This window comes from Coturnix japonica, chromosome 1 (genome assembly GCF_054131305.1).
Source record: "Coturnix japonica strain WE chromosome 1, WE-NBRP24, whole genome shotgun sequence".
In the NCBI taxonomy this organism is placed as follows: domain Eukaryota; kingdom Metazoa; phylum Chordata; class Aves; order Galliformes; family Phasianidae; genus Coturnix; species Coturnix japonica.
The window spans coordinates 52,940,402-52,960,970 of NC_140663.1; the positions used below are offsets into that span (position 1 = coordinate 52,940,402).

Here is a 20,569-nt window from a genome sequence, read left to right on the forward strand (position 1 = left end):
CGCCCTTTTCACTGAGAGATGTACATTCCCACATACTATAACATTAACTGAGCTCAGCCCCTTCCTCTGTGCTAGATCTATGGTATGTTTTCTGTCCCGCTCTGCCATTAGCTCCCTGTTCCTGCATGACATTCATAAATCCCAGCACAACAGGTGGGAGCTGGAGCACTTCAGTCCCCTTGGAACACCAGCCACACCACTGGCACCCCAGCACCATCCTTCATCATGCTGCCAGTCTCATACTGCCGTTTGGCATGCTCCCCTCGGCATAAATGTGTCCTTGCCCTCTTCCAACTTATCAGACAGTCACAGCCTGTTACCCAGCCCTCATGACTTCTGAGCCACAGCCTCAGTTATCAGTTTTTCAGGGTCTTTTCCCCCTTGGTTGCAAACACAATCCAGTGGTCCAAGCACTTCTTGCTTCCAGTTGTTCTGCAGGCATATCTCACCTGTATGGTGAGCAGGATCAGTGCTCCACATAGCTCTTCACTAGCAGATCCTATAGCACTCCACTCTTGGGCAGGGCAGCACTTGCAAGCAGCAGAGTCCTAACAGCCCAGAGTTCTGCTTTCTTCTCCTGTTGCAAAAGCCATACCCTACGTGCACTAGCTTCCCAGTACAGCCACAGCTATCAGTGTCCAGCAGTTCTGTAATCTCACTGTGAGCAAAGAACTGCTGAGCGTGTGCTCACACACTGGGCACACACACACACACTCATCTCCACAGGCCTGCATAAGGACTGCCGCTAGTTGTACCTGAAAGAGCTTTGCTTTTACGTCAGCACAAGACCTATTTCTCCCCCAGGGTGTTGGAGCCCTGTTCTGACTTGGTCACTCAGCCTGATGCACAGCCTCCAGACTGGCCAATTCAGTGCTACTAACTGCCCACTTGTGACCAATGGCCTCCCCTTTACCTTGAACATTTGTTAATGCCTCTTATTCCAGTGGTGTCCACAGGTCCCTACTTTCTCCGACTTTGCACACCGTCTGTACTTAATCTCTGACCACCTTCACACACCACCCTGTATTCTCAGGACTGGGATCATGGCTCCCTCCAGAGCCCTGGAGTCTCTCCTGCCTGGGAGATAGCAGAACTGAGAGCTGCATATGCTTTTCAACAGCAACCATCCCTAGCAGAACAGTCTTATCTTAGGGACATCTTAAACTCGCTTATTGCCAATTATACAAGCTTCTGGTTACTGATTTGAGAACCAAGAGTGGAAAAGAACACTAAAAGAAGAACACAAACATTCAGTACATACCTTCCTTCCCCTTCCCCATCCTCTCTACCAAACACTTATGCTCTCTAAGTCTCTGCTTCCCTAGTGTGCAGTATGATCTACATCAGTCCCCTGGTCCCTCTCATGAGATAAGGGCAGCTCAGGGGCTGGAGGATATCTTCCATAAGGCCTTCAATCCATCACTCACCCTTTATGCTGTGCTTTAGCACCCCTGATCCAGCACAACCAGGCTGCTGTCACCTCAGCAGCGAGTCCCCTCCTCCTGTGTGTGGGGACATCCCCACCAAGGCACAATATGGCAGGTGACATCAGCCCATCCTGCTGCCCAGAGCTCTACCACCCCTAAGGTCTAAGAGCTGGGCTGAACTGATTCTGAGCCAGCCCAGGTCAGCTCACAGCCTTTTCCTGCTCTGTGCCCACAGCATTTCCTCAGTGTTTGGCTGGTCACCTGCATCTCTTTCAACAATGTGCAGCACTTGGGGTTAACAGGTGAGACAGAAGACGAAAGGCTTGTTAATTCTGCAGAAACTGGAAAGCAACCACAACCTGCTCCTGGCTCTGAGTTAACTCAGTGCAAGTAAAAGGCCAAGGTCTTGTACAGCTAGGTTCAGCCGAGACCCACAGACCTACAGCCCATCTTAACAACACCCGGAGGTGAAATGAACCACCTCACAAGATAAACATTGTAGAGGCTCCAAGCAAAGAAGTTCACACTGCTATTAGTGAATTCACTTTTGCTGTGATTCCAGCCTGCAGCCCACATGCTGTATCCTCAGAACACTGGCTTCAACTTTGCTTGTATCGCCAACACCCACAGCTGCAGACCCTTACCACCAGAGGGGATTGTACCTCATGATGCTGCCACCCCATTACTTTGGGTCCAGCTCATTGCAGACCTCAATCACTGCTCTTCTCTGAATCCACCATCTGCAGTGAAATTACTATCACTAAAAGGCGAATTCAGCAAAACAGACTGAGAAACTCGTGATGTTACATATCCTGTTCCAGTGAGAAACCTCGTGCACGGAGCAGAAGAAAACAAAAGCCCTCCCACACACAGCCCCACATCTGCAGCTCTCACTGTGCAGAAACAAGCAGGCACATCACCAAGGACAGCCTGCAAGGATGGCCCGTGACACAGGGCTGTGCTGCTTCTTTCCCAAGGCCTCGCTACCACATGACAGACAGCCTTGGGGAAAAGCAGGCAGCCTGGATGGGGGCAGAGCTGCCCATCGGGAGAACCGAGAGCAAAGCAAAATGCAGAACCTCTGCATGAAGCCTTATGAGAGACAACATCCATCCTTCCAGAAACTACCAGGGGAAAAAAAATAAACAACAAACCAAAGGGTGAATGATAAGCAACCAGTTATATAAGTGCCCCGCGATCCAAGGGAAAACACATCACATCCTGCCGAGAACGGCTGACAGCGCTGACACAAACCAGGAGGAACATTAAAGAGGAAAAACCAATTACCTTAGCTCACCCTTAGTTAAATGGAGCAAAAAATATGGAGCTGCGGGAGAGGCACCCAAAGCCACGCTCCAGGTGCGAGCAAGCAGCGCAGCCCCACACATGGGGCAGGTTTTTTCCACTGCCTGCAGCCTTCAGCAGGGCTGGGCACACTGGCCTTCTGCATTTCATCACCCACTTCTGAGCCACAGTACAGGAAAAAAAACAAAAAAACCTCACACACTGTAGCTTTCGAAAGGTATTTTAAACATAAATAAACCCTCCCGACATCCAGACCAAAACTGCCGTTGCTCTTTAGCTGTTTTGTTGTTTGTTTGTTTTTCCCCTGGACTCCCCCTGAGCAGCAGCTCTTCCCCCAGATGGAAGCTGCAAAGCTCCAGTCCCACGCCCCCATACACAGCCCAGTTTCAGTCCCAGACCCCAGCCCCGCATCCCGGGGGAGCAGCGCCGGCTCCGCCTCCGAGCTGAGGCGGGGCGGGACCAGGCGGTTCTTAAAGGGCTTTGAGGGGGGTGTCTCCCTCATAGCGGTGTGTGAGGCCATGGCGACCTACGTGCAGCTGAACACCGGTGCTAAGATGCCCATTCTGGGGCTGGGCACCTGGAAGGTAACGGGATGGGGGTGGCGAGCTGGGGCTGGCTCTTAGTGCGCGGCTGTGCCGACCCTGGTGGGATGTTTAGGGGTCCCGGCGCCTCGCTCTCGGCCCTGTGCTGGGAGCGGTGGGTGCGAACGGGGCAGCGTGGGCCGGGCGGGTGAGGCTGGCATCGGAGCTCGGCTCGGCTTGGTAGGGCTGGGCCCCTCCCGGCTGCTGGGGCTTCTCCTTTTAGCAACAGTAGGGGGAAGGGAGGAGGCCTCGGTTCGGCTCTGCGGGGCCCCGCGCGGGAGCGGGGTGACGCTGAACAGCTGGAGGCCGGCTCCGAGCATGGGAGCCTCTGCTGGAGACGTGTACCGAGTGAAGAATGCTGCAGGGAGAACTGCTTTGTTTGCTTACTTCTCGTTTTGCTTATTTTTGTTGAGGGATGGTTTTGGTGGGGTTGCCTTCTTGGGTTTTGTTTTACTGGGAAAAGATCTTCAGGATGTTTTGTTGAGCATTCTTTAGACGTTTCTTTCTTTCCATTTATTCCCCAGTCCCCACCGGGGCAAGTAACAGCTGCAGTAATGGCTGCAATTGATGCAGGCTACCGCCACTTTGATTGTGCTTACGTGTACCAGAATGAGAATGAAGTTGGGGAAGGGATCCAGAAGAAAATCAAGGAGGGTGTTGTGAAACGAGAGGACCTGTTTGTAGTCAGTAAGGTGAGAATCTAGTACACTGCAGTCCATGGGGAGACCTGCTTTTTACAGTAACACCATGGTTCTGAGCTTCTTTCTTTACATTATTCTTCATGGTGAATTAAGAACTTTTAGAATGGGTGTTACTTTGAACTTTCCTGGCACTAAGTTATGCTGCCCAGTTTTATACAGAATCTGACCTTGTAGTAGTTATAAAATGTCTTAATTTGTTCCTCCTGCCCACTTCTGCTGACATAAACCCATTCAGTCCTGTATGCTGCTGTAGCACTTCTTGCCCTCAGTGTTGTGGGGTGTTCCTGGCCTCAGAGCAAGCCCCATTTGAAGATCAATAACATGATGCATGATATCAATTTCCAAAGGAGGCTTCTCTCCTAAGCAGGACAGAATTGCTCCAAGAACTTTAGCCCAGGAGATCATTGTGTGGTTTGGCTTTTTGTCTCCAGCTGTGGTGCACATTTCATGAAAAATCTTTGGTGAAAGGAGCCTGCCAGAAGACTCTTGCCAGCCTGAAACTGGATTATCTGGATCTCTACCTCATCCACTGGCCTCTTGGATTTAAGGTATGGTAGGAGGCATTGGCACTGTTTGTTGCACCTGGCAGTTTTGAAGAGCTGTACAGTTTTACAGCTCAGTTGATTTGTACCCCTGCAAATGTTGCTTGCGCAGCATCCTCTGCTGTTTTGATTTTACAGCAGATAAACTTAGAACTAGAAGCAGTCTTCCCTACTGCAATCATAAGTAACTATGGAAAAAAAAGACAGTATAACTTGGGCGTTGTCTTCTATAAATCAGAAGTATGTTCAGCTGGTGAAGATTTAGTTCCCCCTTTGTTGGTGAGAGGGCAGTAATTTGCTGTCTCACAGAAAGTCCTTCCTCTGCTTCTATTTTTCTCATTCATAAATGAGCCTTTAGTAAAGCAGTGCAATAGAGCTGGAGCTGACTTTTGCTGTAGGATCCTTAATGTTCTACGGAGCTTATATTTTAAAGAGTTAAGCTTTTAATTCTTAACTTTTACTGGCTAAATAGAGCAGAATTGATGTCTCAGTCTGGAAACTTTTAAGCATAATCTGTTATGGCGTAATAAAAAAATATCTTCACTGTTGCTTCTGAGATGCATGTTTTGAAAAGTAGTTTATCTCTTTGAAATTACTTTTGTTGGGCAGTATTATCGAAGTGCAAATGTGTTGTGGTATTCAACAGAAACCACCTGGTTCTGAACCAAGCTCATACTTAGCATCTTCTCTATACTAGTGCACAGGAAGTTTCAACATTCCATTTGTCAGCAATGTAATGAACATGCCTCCTTATGAAAAACCTGTCAGCAGATTGGGTCCTTATGGACAGGCTGTGTTCCCAGATCCTAGGTAGATCCTTATTAAATATATCAAACACTCCATTATGCTTGCATAGGAACTGTACATTTTTATTTTTTTTTTTGTAACACAGGAAGTAAACTTGTAGAATTGCAATGAATTTACAAGTGAATAATTGTTTTTTATATGTATTTGGATGAGCCACAAGACATTGCGTGCAGTGGAGTACCAGCCCTTCTTTGAATGGTTGCTGGCAAAAATGCCACAAACCCACAGGAAAGAAAAAAATTAGACTGAAGAATGTAAACTGATGTGCTTAATAAATGCGTAGATAAGTAGCATTTGGTTTGTGATGTGGTCTTCAGCTGCTGTTAATATTCCTAGCAGGGAATGTTTCTGTTATTTTCTCTCTGACAGGCAGGAGAGGACCTGTTTCCCACAGATGACAAAGGCATGTCAATACCTGGCAACACAGATCTTCTACAAACATGGGAGGTAGGTTTAGCCACAGTGACATTTATGCCTTCTGTCCTCAGTAGTCTCCTCCATGTCATCATTAATTTTAAACTCCAGACTGTTTCATGTTTGCAGAGCTATTTGGCAGAGCTCAATGGTACCATGGTGCCTTGTTAAGTGCTACTTTCCACTTCAACTTATTATGAACGTATGCAGTCCTAAGGAGTGCATCTTTGGGTTTTAGCGAGATGGAAGGTGTATAAATGTAGCAATGCTCTATTTCTCCCTCAGACATGAGCTCTTCAAATCTAAACACTTTGTGCTTCTCATGAAGGAATTAAGCCATGTCAGGAAGAATGTCTTCTTCAGGCCCTGTCATGCATACTAAGTGATGACTTTGCTCTTCTTGCCATTAGGCCATGGAAGAGCTTGTGGATGCTGGTCTGGTAAAAGCTGTTGGGATTTCCAACTTCAACCATGAGCAGATAGAAAGAATCTTGAACAAGCCAGGGCTGAAATACAAGCCTGCAAACAACCAGGTAAGCTGATAAGTGACCCTATAACTGATGACTTGAAATTGGAGGAACTGAATGGAAGTATACTCTATGACTGTTCATGAGTAGTCTGTGTAGTGTGTTCTGCTGCCTGACTGCTCTTTCAAGCATTTCTGGTCCCAACCTGTCTTGTTTCAGATTACTCCTGCTGTCTCTTGTCCTTCCACAGTGTGCTACTGAAGAGCTTGGCTTTACTTTTGATGGACTTCTTTGTTGGAAAGCTATTGCTAGGAGCCCTGGGACCTTCCCTTCCTCAGGCTGAACAAGCCTAATGCTCTCAGCCTACCCTAGTAAAGTACATGCTTCAGAACTTGGCTATCCTGGTGTCCCTCTGCTGAAATGCCAGCCTGTCAATCTTCTACTTCAAGAACTTGGAAGAGGGAAATTGGATGCTGTATTTTAAAGGTGGTTTAAAAAGTACTTAAACACCTTTTTTGGAAAGCTAACAGGAGCATTCTCTGAAATTCTGTTCAGTGTCAAACCTTCTGACAAGTGTATTTTCATAATTGATTCCATTTGACTTTTAGGATACTTAGAAGTCTTACACCTTTCAACACCTACCACCTCTTGCTGCCAAGAAAACTTTCACTGTAGTTAATGATTACCCCTCTATTTCTATAGAGGATGCTGACCTTATGTCACACTACAAGTTTACTTAAGCTCTCTGATTGTCATAATAAAGTTAAACGCAGGGCAATAGGTCTTGGTCTCTGTCCTTCAAAACTTAACACTTCAGAAATGCTTGCAAGCCTAGGAGCTCAACTGTTATTAACTGTCTCTGGTTGGCTTAATGTAAGATTATAGTACTTCTTGGAAACATTTCTCTATGTCAACATTCCAATGTATAGTCCAGTAATTCCATGTGTTGAGATTCCTGTTCTTAATTATGAATGCAGTTACTATGTATATTGGTTTTGTTCATGGTGAGATATTAATTTGGCAAGGTAGTAATTCTACTGACATAATACTAGGAATTAGTTCTCAAAGGGAAACTGATTCTTTAGTAATTCATTGTTGTCACAGTATGGGTTGCAGTACCTTAAAGAGGCCTTTCGGCATGGTCTAGGTGTAACTTATAATGCAGCTCAAGAGTCTTGCACCTACAGTTCTAGTGGGCACATAGGAGTGACTGCCTCATTCACATGCTCTGAATTCTTTCTGTTGAATAGTGGAGAACATTCGCGATTTGTCTAATTGCTGTTACTCTGAGAAGCTGCTGAAGCAACATTAATATGCATAATCTACCCTGAGAACTGAGTTAGCATCTTGTTGCATTTAATAAATACTCCAACACGCTTCAGAAGAGAAGCAGCCATGCAGGCTTCTCGTGTCAGCAAGCAGCTAGAGCCATAAATAAAGCACTCGAGGCTGTAATCTGATCCTATGACTTGCACTGTTGCTCTGCCTGCCAGCAGCACAAGTTTCCAGGGACTTCTGAAGTGAAGCAGCACTACCTTGAATGTTAGAATGGCAGTGTAGTCAGAAGGTTCTCTTTAGCCTGCTAAAAGAGTATTGCTGTCTGGTATGTGACCATCCCACAGATCCATCTATGAGAAGTATCAAAATGTCATGTTCATTCACTGTGGTTGTTCTATACCGCATATAAATGCGTTAACCTACCAGAATACAGATCTGCTGTAAAGGACCCTGTATCATGTTATACTGATATCCTTCTGGAAATACAAGCACACATGCATTTGTAGTAATTTTACAATGGAAAATAATTTGAAGTTCTAGGATCTGTAGCAATTAATAGCCACTTGATATTTGCAGGCTGGAAGTATTTGGCATGAGTACTGACATGAAGCTGATAAAAAAGGAATGAAACAAAACCAGTATTGAGGCTAGTGTAGGTAGGTGTAAAGGCATAATGATTTTACGGCATAATGATTTTACAGCTTAATTAAGTAGGGAGAACTTTGTACTCTGTATTGGTCTGCTTTCCTATTCTTGTGACTCTACAGTTGTTTATATGCATGTCTCACTGAACTGTTCTACTTAAGCAGTTATAAATATGGTCCCGTACATCATGGACAGTATAGATCAGGAGAGTTTTAAGTGTTGCTGTCCTTGGACCCCTGCACTTGTGAGGAGACCTGCTATAAGGAGCAGAATGGGAGTGAGGGGGGCATTGAGGAAACAAGTGCTGCATAATAATATCACGTGGGCTATAAATTAGGACAAAGAAAACTTCCTTTGGATTAAAAAAACAATAAATGGAATGTGGAAGTAGTTCTGCTGCATCATTCTCTGCACTCTTGTATTTCCAGGTTGAATGTCATCCATACCTGACCCAGGAGAAGCTGATCAACTACTGTCAATCCAAAGGGATTGCTGTGACAGCATATAGCCCCCTTGGCTCTCCTGACAGGCCATGGTAAGACCAGTTTGCAAGGGAGTGGGATGGGTTATGCTAACAGCATTGAAATTACAAGTTGTTCCATTATCATTCATGATACAGTTATCTGTTAGTAGGCTGGCTGTTTCTGTGAAGGTTTCTTGCCACTGTTCTTCTGTTCTTTGTGTAGGGCTAAGCCAGAGGATCCTTCTCTTCTGGATGAACCCAAGATTAAAGAGATTGCAGCCAAACACAACAAAACTGCAGCACAGGTAGGTGGGTGCTGGATGGTAGGTGCTGCTTCCTGTAACACAGCTTGTGTTGCTGTTATTTAGAGCAGCTGATGACACAAAAGATGTAAAGGACAGCCTGGATTTTCACACCCTTTGAGCTGATGCAGTCACTTGAAGCAGCAATGCAGCTTGTTTTTTGCATAGTTTACAATTTATTCTCAAAAAGGTTCAATAAACCATCAATAAGAAATGCTTTCTTGTCCCACCTTCAGATGTTTCAGTCTACCCATCTCAAGTTCTTGCAGGGAAATAAACACTTATATAGACTGTTAAAAGCCTAGATAGCAGAGAAGCCATCTGGGTACCACAGGAAAAAAACGAGGAAAACACTAGTCTTTGATTGTAATTGAGGAAGCTCTGCTTAGAATACAGGTGTGATATGAAATATAGCTCTGCTGTGATTGGTTAGTCCTGCTCAGTTGTACAGTTAACAGCAAATGGCTGTTGGAGTTGGTTTTGTGTTTTACAGAATAAGAGCAGTTCTCTCTGACTCAGTGATATGCTCCTGCAGGTTCTTATTCGCTTCCACATCCAGAGAAATGTGATTGTGATCCCAAAGTCTGTCACACCACAGCGCATTGTGGAGAACTTCAAGGTTAGTAATTGAGTGACCTGGCATCACTTCTCCCCACAAAGCAAGCAGGGAGCCTTTCTCAGTCTTCCCAAGTCCTACTCAGACAAGAGCACAGGGCTTCTTTTTCTCTCTTACTTGCCTGTACTAAGGGCTGCAGTTGGAGAAGAGATGAGCACTGTTTCCAAGATATCTGCTGAAAGTCTTAAGTCATCTTATGTGGTGTCTTCTATCCTGTGTATTGCAGATGAATTGACATTTGGAGTTTTACAGGCACTGAAGTGTAGTAGCACACCACAAAAGACTAATGCAGAGTAAACAGTGAAGCCCTTGTGTTCATAAGTAGTATTGATTTAAGTGATACTTGACTGAAAGCAGTCATTAGAATTCCACAAGGTGCTTAGCTGGATTAAAGTAGAATATGGAAGCCTTGTAGTTGTTCCTTTAGAATGGTCCCAGAAGATGCATATTTTGACAAAAAGTGGATGGAGGTATTTAATAACTCTGAAATGGACACCAAAGTTCTTTGAGCAGCTGGCATGTCAACTTCACCTTCTGGCTTCTTTGGTTCCCCCTACCATTGATGCCTTGAAAAAAGGCATCTCTGGATTTCCTTTTCTTTCTTTCATGAAGGAAGCGGGCATTACTTCTAACCACCTTACCTCCAATGTGAACTTGTTGGTTTTTCTTCTAATTTTGTGCCTCTTGCCTACAGTCTTTGATTTGTTCAAAAAAAGTGACTTCCATCGGTTTCTCTTGTCAGGTGTTTGACTTTGAACTGACTAAAGAAGAAATGGCAACTATCCTCAGCTTTAATAGAAACTGGAGAGCTTGTGCAATGAGCACGTAAGTGCCAGCATTTTTCATGCTGTTACTCTCTTATGTTGTTTATAATTCCATGTTCTAAACCTTGCTAAAATTCAGGATATTCAAGCTCAGTTTCCAGAGCTCATCCTCAATTTCTTCACAGTAAAATATTTATTTTCACATCCTGAACCAAACTGTGATGTACCAGATATTAAATAATTCTGAGGCTGCAGAATGTTCTTCCAGGCAGTAAACAGTTAACTTACCTGCAAACTGCTTAGATCCCACAGCATGCTGGAATATTACATGCAGCCTGATGTGCTCAGAGCTAGGAAGAGTCTTTCTGTTTACAAATGCAATCCATCACTGTGGGAAAACAGAAGTCTGCAACAAATTGACTCTGCCTTAATACGGTTCATCTGTTCCTGATGAACTGTATGCAATGAACCTGATGGTTCTTTGCAGTGGTTACAGCTGCAGGTTTCAGCCACTAGACTAATCTTTCCTCTTGGATTTCTTTTAGGTCCCGAAATCATAAGGAGTACCCTTTTAATGCGGAGTACTGAAGGTGGTTTTTTGCCCTTCTCCTGACTTCTCAGATATGCTTCTGCTGTTGCCTATGAGTTGTCTATATAGCATTCTCACTGCATCAAGCCTTCCTGCTCTTTTTTTTCCCCCCCTCTCCACAAAGACGGTGTATCTACCCAGTGACTTTTTGTCCTTGTTTATTTTGCAAGAAGGAAATGCTAGAGTGTTTCTCTGGAGCATGCTGTATGGACTGTGGTAGAGTGGTCTTTGCCAAACTGTGTGTTGGAATTAGTATGCAGAAAACACTGAGAGAGGTTGAACTACCGATCACTGTTATTTTGGAGTACTGTGAACCAGAGCTAGTGACTGGTGTCAGGAAGGACCAGAATATGACAGGCTTTGCATAATTAAGTTGAGGTCAGATATTTTCTAATGACTTCTGGGTTTGGTTTTGGTATTTTTTGTTACTCTGTGCTTCTTTCTAATTGGAAGTACCAGTTGATTTCTAAGTACAGCAGTTGCTACATGAGTAGCTCTCTGAAAAGTATAAAGGTTCTGTTTTCTTGGTGATATAAAAGCTGATTTTGCTTATAATAAAATACAGTTTCATTACTATGTGTAATGAGATCATTATTTCAGCAGTGCTGTAATGGTAGTGAAGCTAAAGTGGCTGTATTATGTTAGCTATCTTTGGAGATTACACAAACACAGGGAAAACCAAGAAATCACAGCAACTGGTATTAGCAGATTGCAGATAAGAAGTTATCTACTGTTTTATGCTACTGAGTATGTGGAATGTGTTGTGAACCTGTGGCCGTGGATCTATACTTGGCTGCTGCATAGCCAAGTGTGTCACACCAGCAGATGTGGTTGTTCTCATAGTATTCCTTAAGTAGGTGATATATATTTTTGGTGCTGCCAAAAAGGTACTAATGTTTCATTCTGTTCTAAAATTTTAGTCTGAGTAATACAAACTGAGAGGGGAAAAATACTCTTTATCTCAGTGCTGCTTTCAAATCTTTCCATTATTCCCAAAGCCAGACTGTGCAACATGTTTTTGGTCAGAATAATTTACAACAGGCTCAAGAGACAAGACTGTGTTGCCTTACAGCACAGCAGGGAGGGAGGGGAGAATCAGTGACAAAGCAATATTTTCCTCTAGTGTTGATTCTCTTTAAATTGATTATAATCACTGAATTCTGGGCTTAAAAGCAAATACAAATAAAAACTAGCTCTGAAAGTGGTTCTGTTTATCTATAATGCAATAAACAAAGGCCCAGAGGCATCTAAGAAAAGCAGAACAGCTGATGTTCTTAGGTTAGTCTGAGATGTGACAGGAAACTATTTGGGGCAATGTTGACTTACTTGGAAATAAAATCTTTGCACTGAGTGTTCTAGCAAGGAGTTACACTGGGGATGAGGGATTCAGAAATAGTACATCAGGCTCTGTTCATTTCCTCTGTTTTTATTTCACTCAAACTTTATGAAAATGCGTGCCTGAAATTTTCCATTCTCCAAGTAGGAATTTTACTGGGGAAGACTCTTGGACAGACTGCTCCACAGCAGAAGGAAGAGTAGCAAGCCCTCTGACTGGAGAGGTGTTGAAACAGACGTGCTCTGTGTTTTGCTGGATGACTTAAGGGGAAGGAATTTGAAAAGAGTCATTCTGGGACACAGTGCAGCTCTTCTCTGACAGAGCTTGGATGCTCGGTGAGATGGATGAGTGGGAATAGAGGAGAAGCAGAAGCACCTGAAGGAAGGCATGGTGATGCCTAGCTTTGAACACAAAGCAAGCTTTTTCCTCAGACCATGAGGATTAGAAAGAGAATGAGTGGTGGAAAACCTTGTCAATTTTACTGGTTTCTCTTCACTTGTTTCTTTGAGGCCTCGTATAATCAAATAAGGTTGAGAGAGGGGGAGAGCCAGTCTTCTGGACTACGCGGTCTTCATTATAATATAAACTGATGTAGAGATTGTAGGGGGTAAACCAGCAACTTATTTTTACTGTAACAAGTATACTAGGACATATAATTCTTTTTATCTCCTAAAAGGTGAAGTGGAATGATCAAAGAACTAGATATCCGGAGCCTAGCATTCCTGCTAACAGAGTTCTTCCTGCTACAACTGTTCACAGCATTTGTTTTTTCTGTTGTGAGTTGACAGATCTCTGGGTTTCTGATCAAAGAAACTTGTAAGGACAAATATAATATTGTAGCTCTTCCAGTGCAATGTTTTTGTTTTCTCAGCTTCAGAACATGTGGCTCAGCTCCACCTTGTTGGCATTTTTAACCAGGCTTTCTCAGGACATTGCTGCAACAGCTACCCCAGTGTGATACTGAAGCACCCCTAGGGGACAGAGATCAGACCACAGCAAAGATTAAGAGCTGGAGGCAAACACAGTTCTAGGACATATAAAGTCAGTACTTACACAAATTCCTTACACAACTTACACAAATTACTTTTTCAGCTGCCCTCTCACTGCTTAAAGCAATAGTTTAGGGAGTATTTAGTGTGTGTGTGTGTGTGTGTTTTAAAAGAAAATGCACCCGAGAGAACAGATGCATTTCCATAGTAGTGAAGAACCTTAAAACTGCTTTATCTGGGGTGCGGGTCCCTCTCCAAGGCATTTTTGTGTAGCAGAGGAGAACACAAGAAGCTGCTGTCAATATCAGATTATCTGGAGCTAGGACATCACGAGCAGTTCTGCAGGTATATGTTTCAGCTTTCCATTAATCTTCCTTTGGGTGAAAAAGGCTTGACTTCTGATATTGGGATACAAGCAGATAGGCTGACTGGCTGGAATCACTTTGCTCTGTAACTCGGACTGTCTTTACCTCTGGGGATGAGAGAGAGGGCTGTTCTTGTTGAGCTCTTGAGTCTGACAAAAGTACGTATTGTAATACTTGTGCCAGATTGTGCAATCTGGGGCACAGGAAAAGAAAATCCTCTGGACTGTAATCTGCATTCACTGTGTTGAAAATATTAGAGAACTCCTGCTTAATTTAGACACAGGGTGGTTGACTTAGGACAAGTTTTAATCACTTAATCCTATAGGTTAATAGGTTATCATCTGTAAACTCCATCAGTAGTGCTTTATCATGTATTAGAAACACACTGGATCTTCTCCTTGGTCACATAAAGAGTACAGAGTTGGGCCTTAGTCTGGTTGGGCCTTGCTCATTTAACCTGAAAAACAACTCTAAAACCTTTCATGCTTTTCCAAACCATTCTGGACTTTGTAAAATTCTGGCATAGCTCCTTGCACTGGTGTCTGGTCAAGGAGGGTCTTAGCCTACTTAATCACAGCTTATATTAATTATTTCCATGCAGTGGACTGTATTTGGCTCTCTATTTGTCTTTTTCTGATAGAAGGTTTTGTGAAATTTCTGTGCAGGGTTAAATGCAAGAAGTTCATGTAGTAGAATAGATCTGTTGTGCTGGTTTGTATGGTTTTTTCATTGGTTTTCTATGATATGGATTTTGATGTGGGAAAGCTTGGAATTATAGTGGTTGGATAGTAGACAGAAAACCAGAGAAGCAATAACTGGCAAAGTGTTGTGAGTTTTACTATCTGTTTATTACCTATGTTACCACATTTTCCCTTTGAAATATGGGAATAACACTGTTGTTTTCACCCAGCCTCTCTGAATCTTTTAATCAAGGCCTAACTATACCAGAGTGGATGAGCTGCACAATAAAAGCTCACATCATGGGACAGCATACTGCGATAGAAAGGCAAAATGTCAAGCTAAGGTATTTTCTATTTACAATGTTCAGTCCAGTGGTGTGGATAATCTCACTGCTGACTAGGAAAGATGCATCTGCAGGATTGCCCTGAGCACTCTGTGGCATTGCTGAGGGAGATTAAAAATGATGTGGGGGTAACCAAAGACTTCTGCTATAGTTCCAATAGAAAGCTGGTGATGCTGCTGCTGAGGAAACTGGCACGCAGGAAGGGAATCTGCTGGTCCTTTGAGAAACTTGCATGAATGGGTAATGGGTACTAGGGAGATTAGCTGTGTCTCATGCTGTGAGAGCACTCCTTTTCCTGAAGCGTGCTGTGGTAGCTTGGCTTGCCTCTCTTGCTTTTAAGAGGTGGCCTTGATGTTTTCAGGTCTGTGAGGTGCTAGAACAGTGGATTCCCAAATATCTACCCCTATGCCATGTATCCATAAAGCCTGGGGATTAATAATAGACAGATGTTCCGTAGGTCATTGGGAAGAGGGTGGAGATTGCATGCTGCTGTTTAGAAACATGCAGCATCATTCTAGTTAATTGGTTGCAGCTCTCTTAGAAAGAGGGGTGGGTTAAATGCCTGCCAGTGCACACTCACTTGTCAACACAGACTTCAAAAGAATCTGAAGATGGTGATTAAATGGCTCCCAGCACTTGTCAGTAGGTGGAAATACCTTGGTGCAGAATGCTTCCCTTACAACAGATGAAACTTTTTTATAATTACTATAAAGCAATAAAAGCTATGGAAGTATACTTTCAGAGCAGCTTATACCAGGTTCCTGTTGACAGCTGCAAGGCAGTACTGGTTTGTCAGAAGGATGTGCTGCCATGAAGTCATGGCTGCAGCGCTGCTGCAAAATTGAAGATACTTTTTTCTCTGTAACTAATATCACCCACATCTTTTCTTCTTTTACCTCTGGTGAGCTGTTTGCAGTTGGAAAAGAAGTTATCTATTGTCTGTACAACAAATGAACAATTTCTGGCTTCTAGCTTGTTTTGGACTTTTTTTATTTTACTATTATGCAGCTGCTGTGATCTAGTCTGGCTTCCTGCCTACCAGAGTCCATAAACATCCTGTAAATAACTTTGATAACTGTGATTAAATTGGAATGTTCTTAGAAAATTCCTGTGAAGCAGGATAGGCTGTGCACTGCAGCACTGAGGGGAATATTGTTTCTGATGCTTCAGAACAGCTCAGGAATCTGGGATCTTTTTGATTGAACCAGGCTGCAGTCTGAGTGCCTGGAAGTGCAACATCTCCCACATGGCTTGTTTTCTGACTGTGGTTACAATGATAGACTGTAGCCTGACCTTTTCAATTTAATCTATTAGTGGGGGGAAAAGGGTACCTGTTACTTCCATACTGCTGTGTTATGACCATTTGGCATAAAGTGCTGATAAGCATGGGTCTGAAATGCATTCTCTAGAAGAGCTGCTGTAGGAAATCCAGTTTGATAGCATTGCTTTCCTGGTTCTAGGGTACCTGTTATTAAAGCGTCTTACAGAAGGCTAAAGTAGCCGAAATATGTCAACATCCCCCATTTACAGGCTTAAAAACCTCAGGTTCAGAGAAAATCAGTTGCCAAGAATATCTATGGAATCTGTGTCCTAACACTGAACCTTAATTGCATAATCATCCTTTAGTTCTGTTGGCAGTGCGGCTGGTCCTCACTGTTCTTCTCCTAGACTGGAAGAACCAAAGGGGCTATAGGAGTTTTGTGTGTTACAAGTCAAGAGCAAGAAGTGTTGATTAACAAACACTTCATTAAATTTTGAGCAGGTGCATAGGCTGAAGCAACTCTTTTTTTTTCTTCCCTGTGGAACACATTAGTAGCAACCTTTGGATTAGAACAGAAAGGTATTACTAGCCAGAGAGTGGTGTAGGAGAGTGAAAATGTACTCTTGGCTTCTAGAAATCTGCCCAACTTTTCTGCCAAATAAAATAATTCTTCTGTTTCCTTTATCAGGCTTTGGATTTGCTGGAAGAAGTTCGCAGCCTTTACTGCAGTTATTCTACTGATAAAGGCAGTATTTATACACTTCTGTAGATATGATAATCCAAACATACAAATCTCCTACCAGTTTGTTAGTGTTTAGCAGTTCATAAATAGGAAACTTCATTAAGCTGCTCCAGGAATACAGTTCAGTAGTGTCCTCTGAGGTGTTCCTAGTCAGTCCTGGTGAGAATCTGAAACAGCATATTGTTCTACTTCAAAGTTCTTCTGATGTTGGAGGGCTTGTCTTATATTAACAGTTAAAAGTGTTTTAACCTGTTGTCTAAAAAATACAGACACCAGGAGAATATCTAAAATCTGTGATGATTTGTATTTATTACAAAGACCGCTTTTTGTGTGTCCCATGGATTCTGGGTTATTCAGCTTATTTAACTGTCATTACTAAACAATAATAAAATACATAGAATACTTAGAGTTGGAAGAGACCCTTAAAAACCATTTGGTCCAACTCTACAATGAACAGGGACACCCACAGGTAGATCAGGCTGCTCAGAGCCCTGTCCAGCCTGTCCCCATATCAATGAACTCCAAGGTCCAGCTGTTTGCATCCAGCTGTCTTATTGTCCTCAGTCATTTGCCTTGGCCCCATAGTGTAGCCTGGCTCTGTTTCTATCTAGTCATGCTGCCTCTTTCCTTCCAGCCCTGGGGCACAGTATTGGAGAAAAGCAATCTGTATTTTCCATTTCTTGATAATTCAGCCAGAGACAGGTGTATTTTCACAGGGATATTGAAAACCACAGCCTTGACATAAAAGCTATTCCATGGCCAGAGACGCTCCATTAAATGCATGACACTAATTGTCATAGACAGGTGTGATACCAGTCCTGATGAGCTGAAGCATAATTGGCCTGATTATTGGCAGGTTTGTATTCTGCATCTGGTTTGCTCAAGAGCCCATCCATCTGTTTACAGTTGGAGATTCTGATGACCTTTACCATCCCCACACTCACCAGCTCTGCCATAGCCTAGAAATAACACAGAATCAGAGTAATTCCTCAGCTGACAAAATAGTTTTCCCATAATAAAAAGCCCGTAGTTGGTACAGAGTAGCTGTCTCGGCCAACCTGACAGCCAGAACAGAAGACCAGAACATTGCTACTGATTAATTTCCCACAGGAGCTGCACCATTTAGCAGTGTTGTTATAGCACGAGCAGTGCTACATTCCTCCCACTTCCTATTTCACACTAATAATAAAGCCACTTGACAGCTCTAATTAGTTTGGCACCCTTATCATCTGCAGGAAATGGCTCCTCACCTACCTATCACAGCAAAATAAAAGTAGGGGTTAAGGTAAGCTGAATTATAAGTAGTTAAAGAAATCACATAGAAATCCAACAAGCAAGTGGATATCCTGGCTTGTGTTTGTGTTGTGGAGAGAGGTGGCCAAGAACATTAATCTGCATGAATACAGTAATCTTCAAAATCTGCCTCTGGAGAATCTGTCCTGCGGGCAGAGGAAGGGCAGACACTTTTATGTGCTCCAGTTGGGTTGTGGGAGGTCTGGGGATGTGACACAATGGGAAGTGAGGATTTATTTAACCTGGGGGTAGAGAAAGAAGAGGAAAAAAAGGGAATTTACAACTGTTTGATCCTGGGTAAGCAAAGGACAGCCAAATCCCAGGCTTTAAGAGGAATGTCATCTGGATGGTGGTTTGATCCATGCCAAGGAAATGCTTTGTAGGTGAAAGTAAGGTGATTTTGTATTATGAAACTTGTCTTAAACAGTCATAACCTTACCTTTCTTCCTCGTTGCTCTGTATCATGTCATGATGTCATTATGTCTTAATGAGGTTTAACAATGCTCTTCATCAGATCCCCCAAAAAAGAAGTGTCCTGACAGAGGGCTCAGGAGAGTTGAAGCCTCACATGCCTTGATTCCCATGTGCCAACATATCAGGCAGAGATCCAAATAATCCAGCTGGAGGGCAGCAAGTGTATTGCGGCAGGTCTCCTTCACCAGGGGCTTCTCATGGAAGGTACACCACAGCTGAAGGGGACTCTCTCCCAGCCTCACAGCTGCAGATCATCCCAAGCAGGGGGCACTTGGCATGAACAGAAGTGACCCATCCTGAGGAAGCTGCAGTTATATGCGCCTTATTTTATTTGCAGCAATAGAGGCCAGCTGAGTAAAATGGGAATGAGGCAAAAAATATCAAGAAATTTCAATGAGGATTAAACAAAATGAATTTAAAAAAAAAAAAAAAAAAAAAAAGCAAAACTGGTGGATATCAACCCCCAGTTTCCAGTAGATAGAAGTTACTTTATTTTTCCTACCATTGTTGTTGGGGGAAAAAACAAAACAAAACAACACCTGGGAGTTAACAGGCTAAGCCCAGCAGCGCAGCAGGAGTGAGCACGAATACAATAGCTGTGCTTCCTATCTCAGAGGCAGCTGAGAGCACAGCCTCAGTTCCTGTCTCCGTAGCTGACAATGGATATGGACTACAAAAAAAAATCCCTCTCACATCAAGCCAGGTTTTCAAGGGTTGACCTCTTTCTTCTCTCCATCCACATCATGCTTACACCTGAGAGAGGAGCAGCTCCCAGCCCAGCTCCATCTGTGGGCCAGTGGTCGTTACCCAAATAAAGAGGTCTTCTTGCCTCACAACCCCCTCTTCAATTTATATTTATAGCACAGCCCTGGTCTCACTCTCATTCTGGCACACATAGGTGCAGTCACAGTAGCGGAGTGGTGGTAGCCAGCACTGACTGCAAACTTTACCGCATCTCTTGCTTTTCCTTAGAGAGACTGAAACAAGAGAAAAACAGAATATAACAGAAAAACAAGTTGACTGCCCTTCAAATCTGGAGACTTTAGAACACAAAATATTGAGGTGCTCCAATTTGGTTCTTGTTTTTAATACTATTCTGGAATAAAAAGAACAGTTTGGCACTGGCTGCGAGTCATGGATGACTTGCTTGAGCTGATCTGTTCTTCTGTGAGGATTGAATGCTCCCATTCAGGCACGAAGGGATCATGAAATAAGTTCTAATTTTCCCCAAAATAAAAAGCAGTTTCTAGTGTGAGACACTGGCAGCAAAAGAACCAGAATAACTTCTGGAAAGTCTTCTGGCCTCACACACCAACAAACTGACTCTTGTTAACACAGAACAAGGGACACAAGAGGACTACAAACTGCTACAGACACTGCCACCTCCTGGGTAAAATGCGCAACTTGGTATTGAAGAGAAAAGTAAAACTTCCGTTCTTGGCTTAGAGATGCCGAAGTGTTGCTTGACAGCTGGGTATCAGCCCTGGAAAATGACACTTCAAAAGAAAACATGATCCAAAACAACAACCACTGCCTACATTTAGCTTAACTTCATCTCCATCCATCACCTTACTTTTTTAATGATTTCAATTCTTCAAGTGTTTCCAGTCAAAGGAATTCAAAGCAGTCTCACATAGAAACCACAGCAGGTTTGTTCTTCTGTTTTGCTTTCCCACGAGCCTACATGTGACCAAGTTTAAAGCTGTCCAAGTGTTGGTCTTTGGAGCCACGTTCTGTGGTTCTGTGCTGGAGAGAGCTGTCTGGGAGGAACCACAGCAGGGAGTGATCTGCATTCCTTTCAGTGGAGTGGTGAAGAACAGCAGTGATGGTATAGGTTCCTATTACTGTACTAACCAGTTCCTTCAGAGAGCTCATCAGCATCATTGCCCTAAGAGACCCCATGCAAGGCATAATTTTCACTTACAGCCTATTTAGCTACGGTGTAAGTTTCTCATTATCTGCTGTCATCAAACCAATCAAGACTGAAAGGGTTAAATGGATTAAATTTTTACTTCTGTGATGAATAGCAGCAGCTGACCAAGAGATACAACAAAATAGTTTAAGATACCTTTATGCTGACTGAATGGTGTGTTACAGACATAGCAATTTACAATTCATCTTTACTTTCCAGTCTCAAGTTCAAGGAACAATCCACTTTTTCTCCTTCTCCCTAATTAGCTCATT

The 20,569-nt window shown here is 43.3% G+C and overlaps 1 protein-coding gene across 1 annotated transcript; it reads left to right on the forward strand.

Moving 5' to 3' along the window:
• Nucleotides 1-3,232: 3,232 nt before the first annotated feature.
• Nucleotides 3,233-11,474, forward strand: LOC107314963 (aldo-keto reductase family 1 member B1-like). Its single transcript, XM_015864854.2, has 10 exons — nucleotides 3,233-3,316; nucleotides 3,838-4,005; nucleotides 4,446-4,562; nucleotides 5,733-5,810; nucleotides 6,188-6,310; nucleotides 8,596-8,702; nucleotides 8,854-8,935; nucleotides 9,468-9,551; nucleotides 10,291-10,373; nucleotides 10,858-11,474. The coding sequence occupies exons 1-10, from the start codon at nucleotides 3,251-3,253 to the stop codon at nucleotides 10,898-10,900; spliced, it is 951 nt and encodes a 316-aa protein (XP_015720340.2). The 5' UTR covers nucleotides 3,233-3,250; the 3' UTR covers nucleotides 10,901-11,474.
• Nucleotides 11,475-20,569: the final 9,095 nt, after the last annotated feature.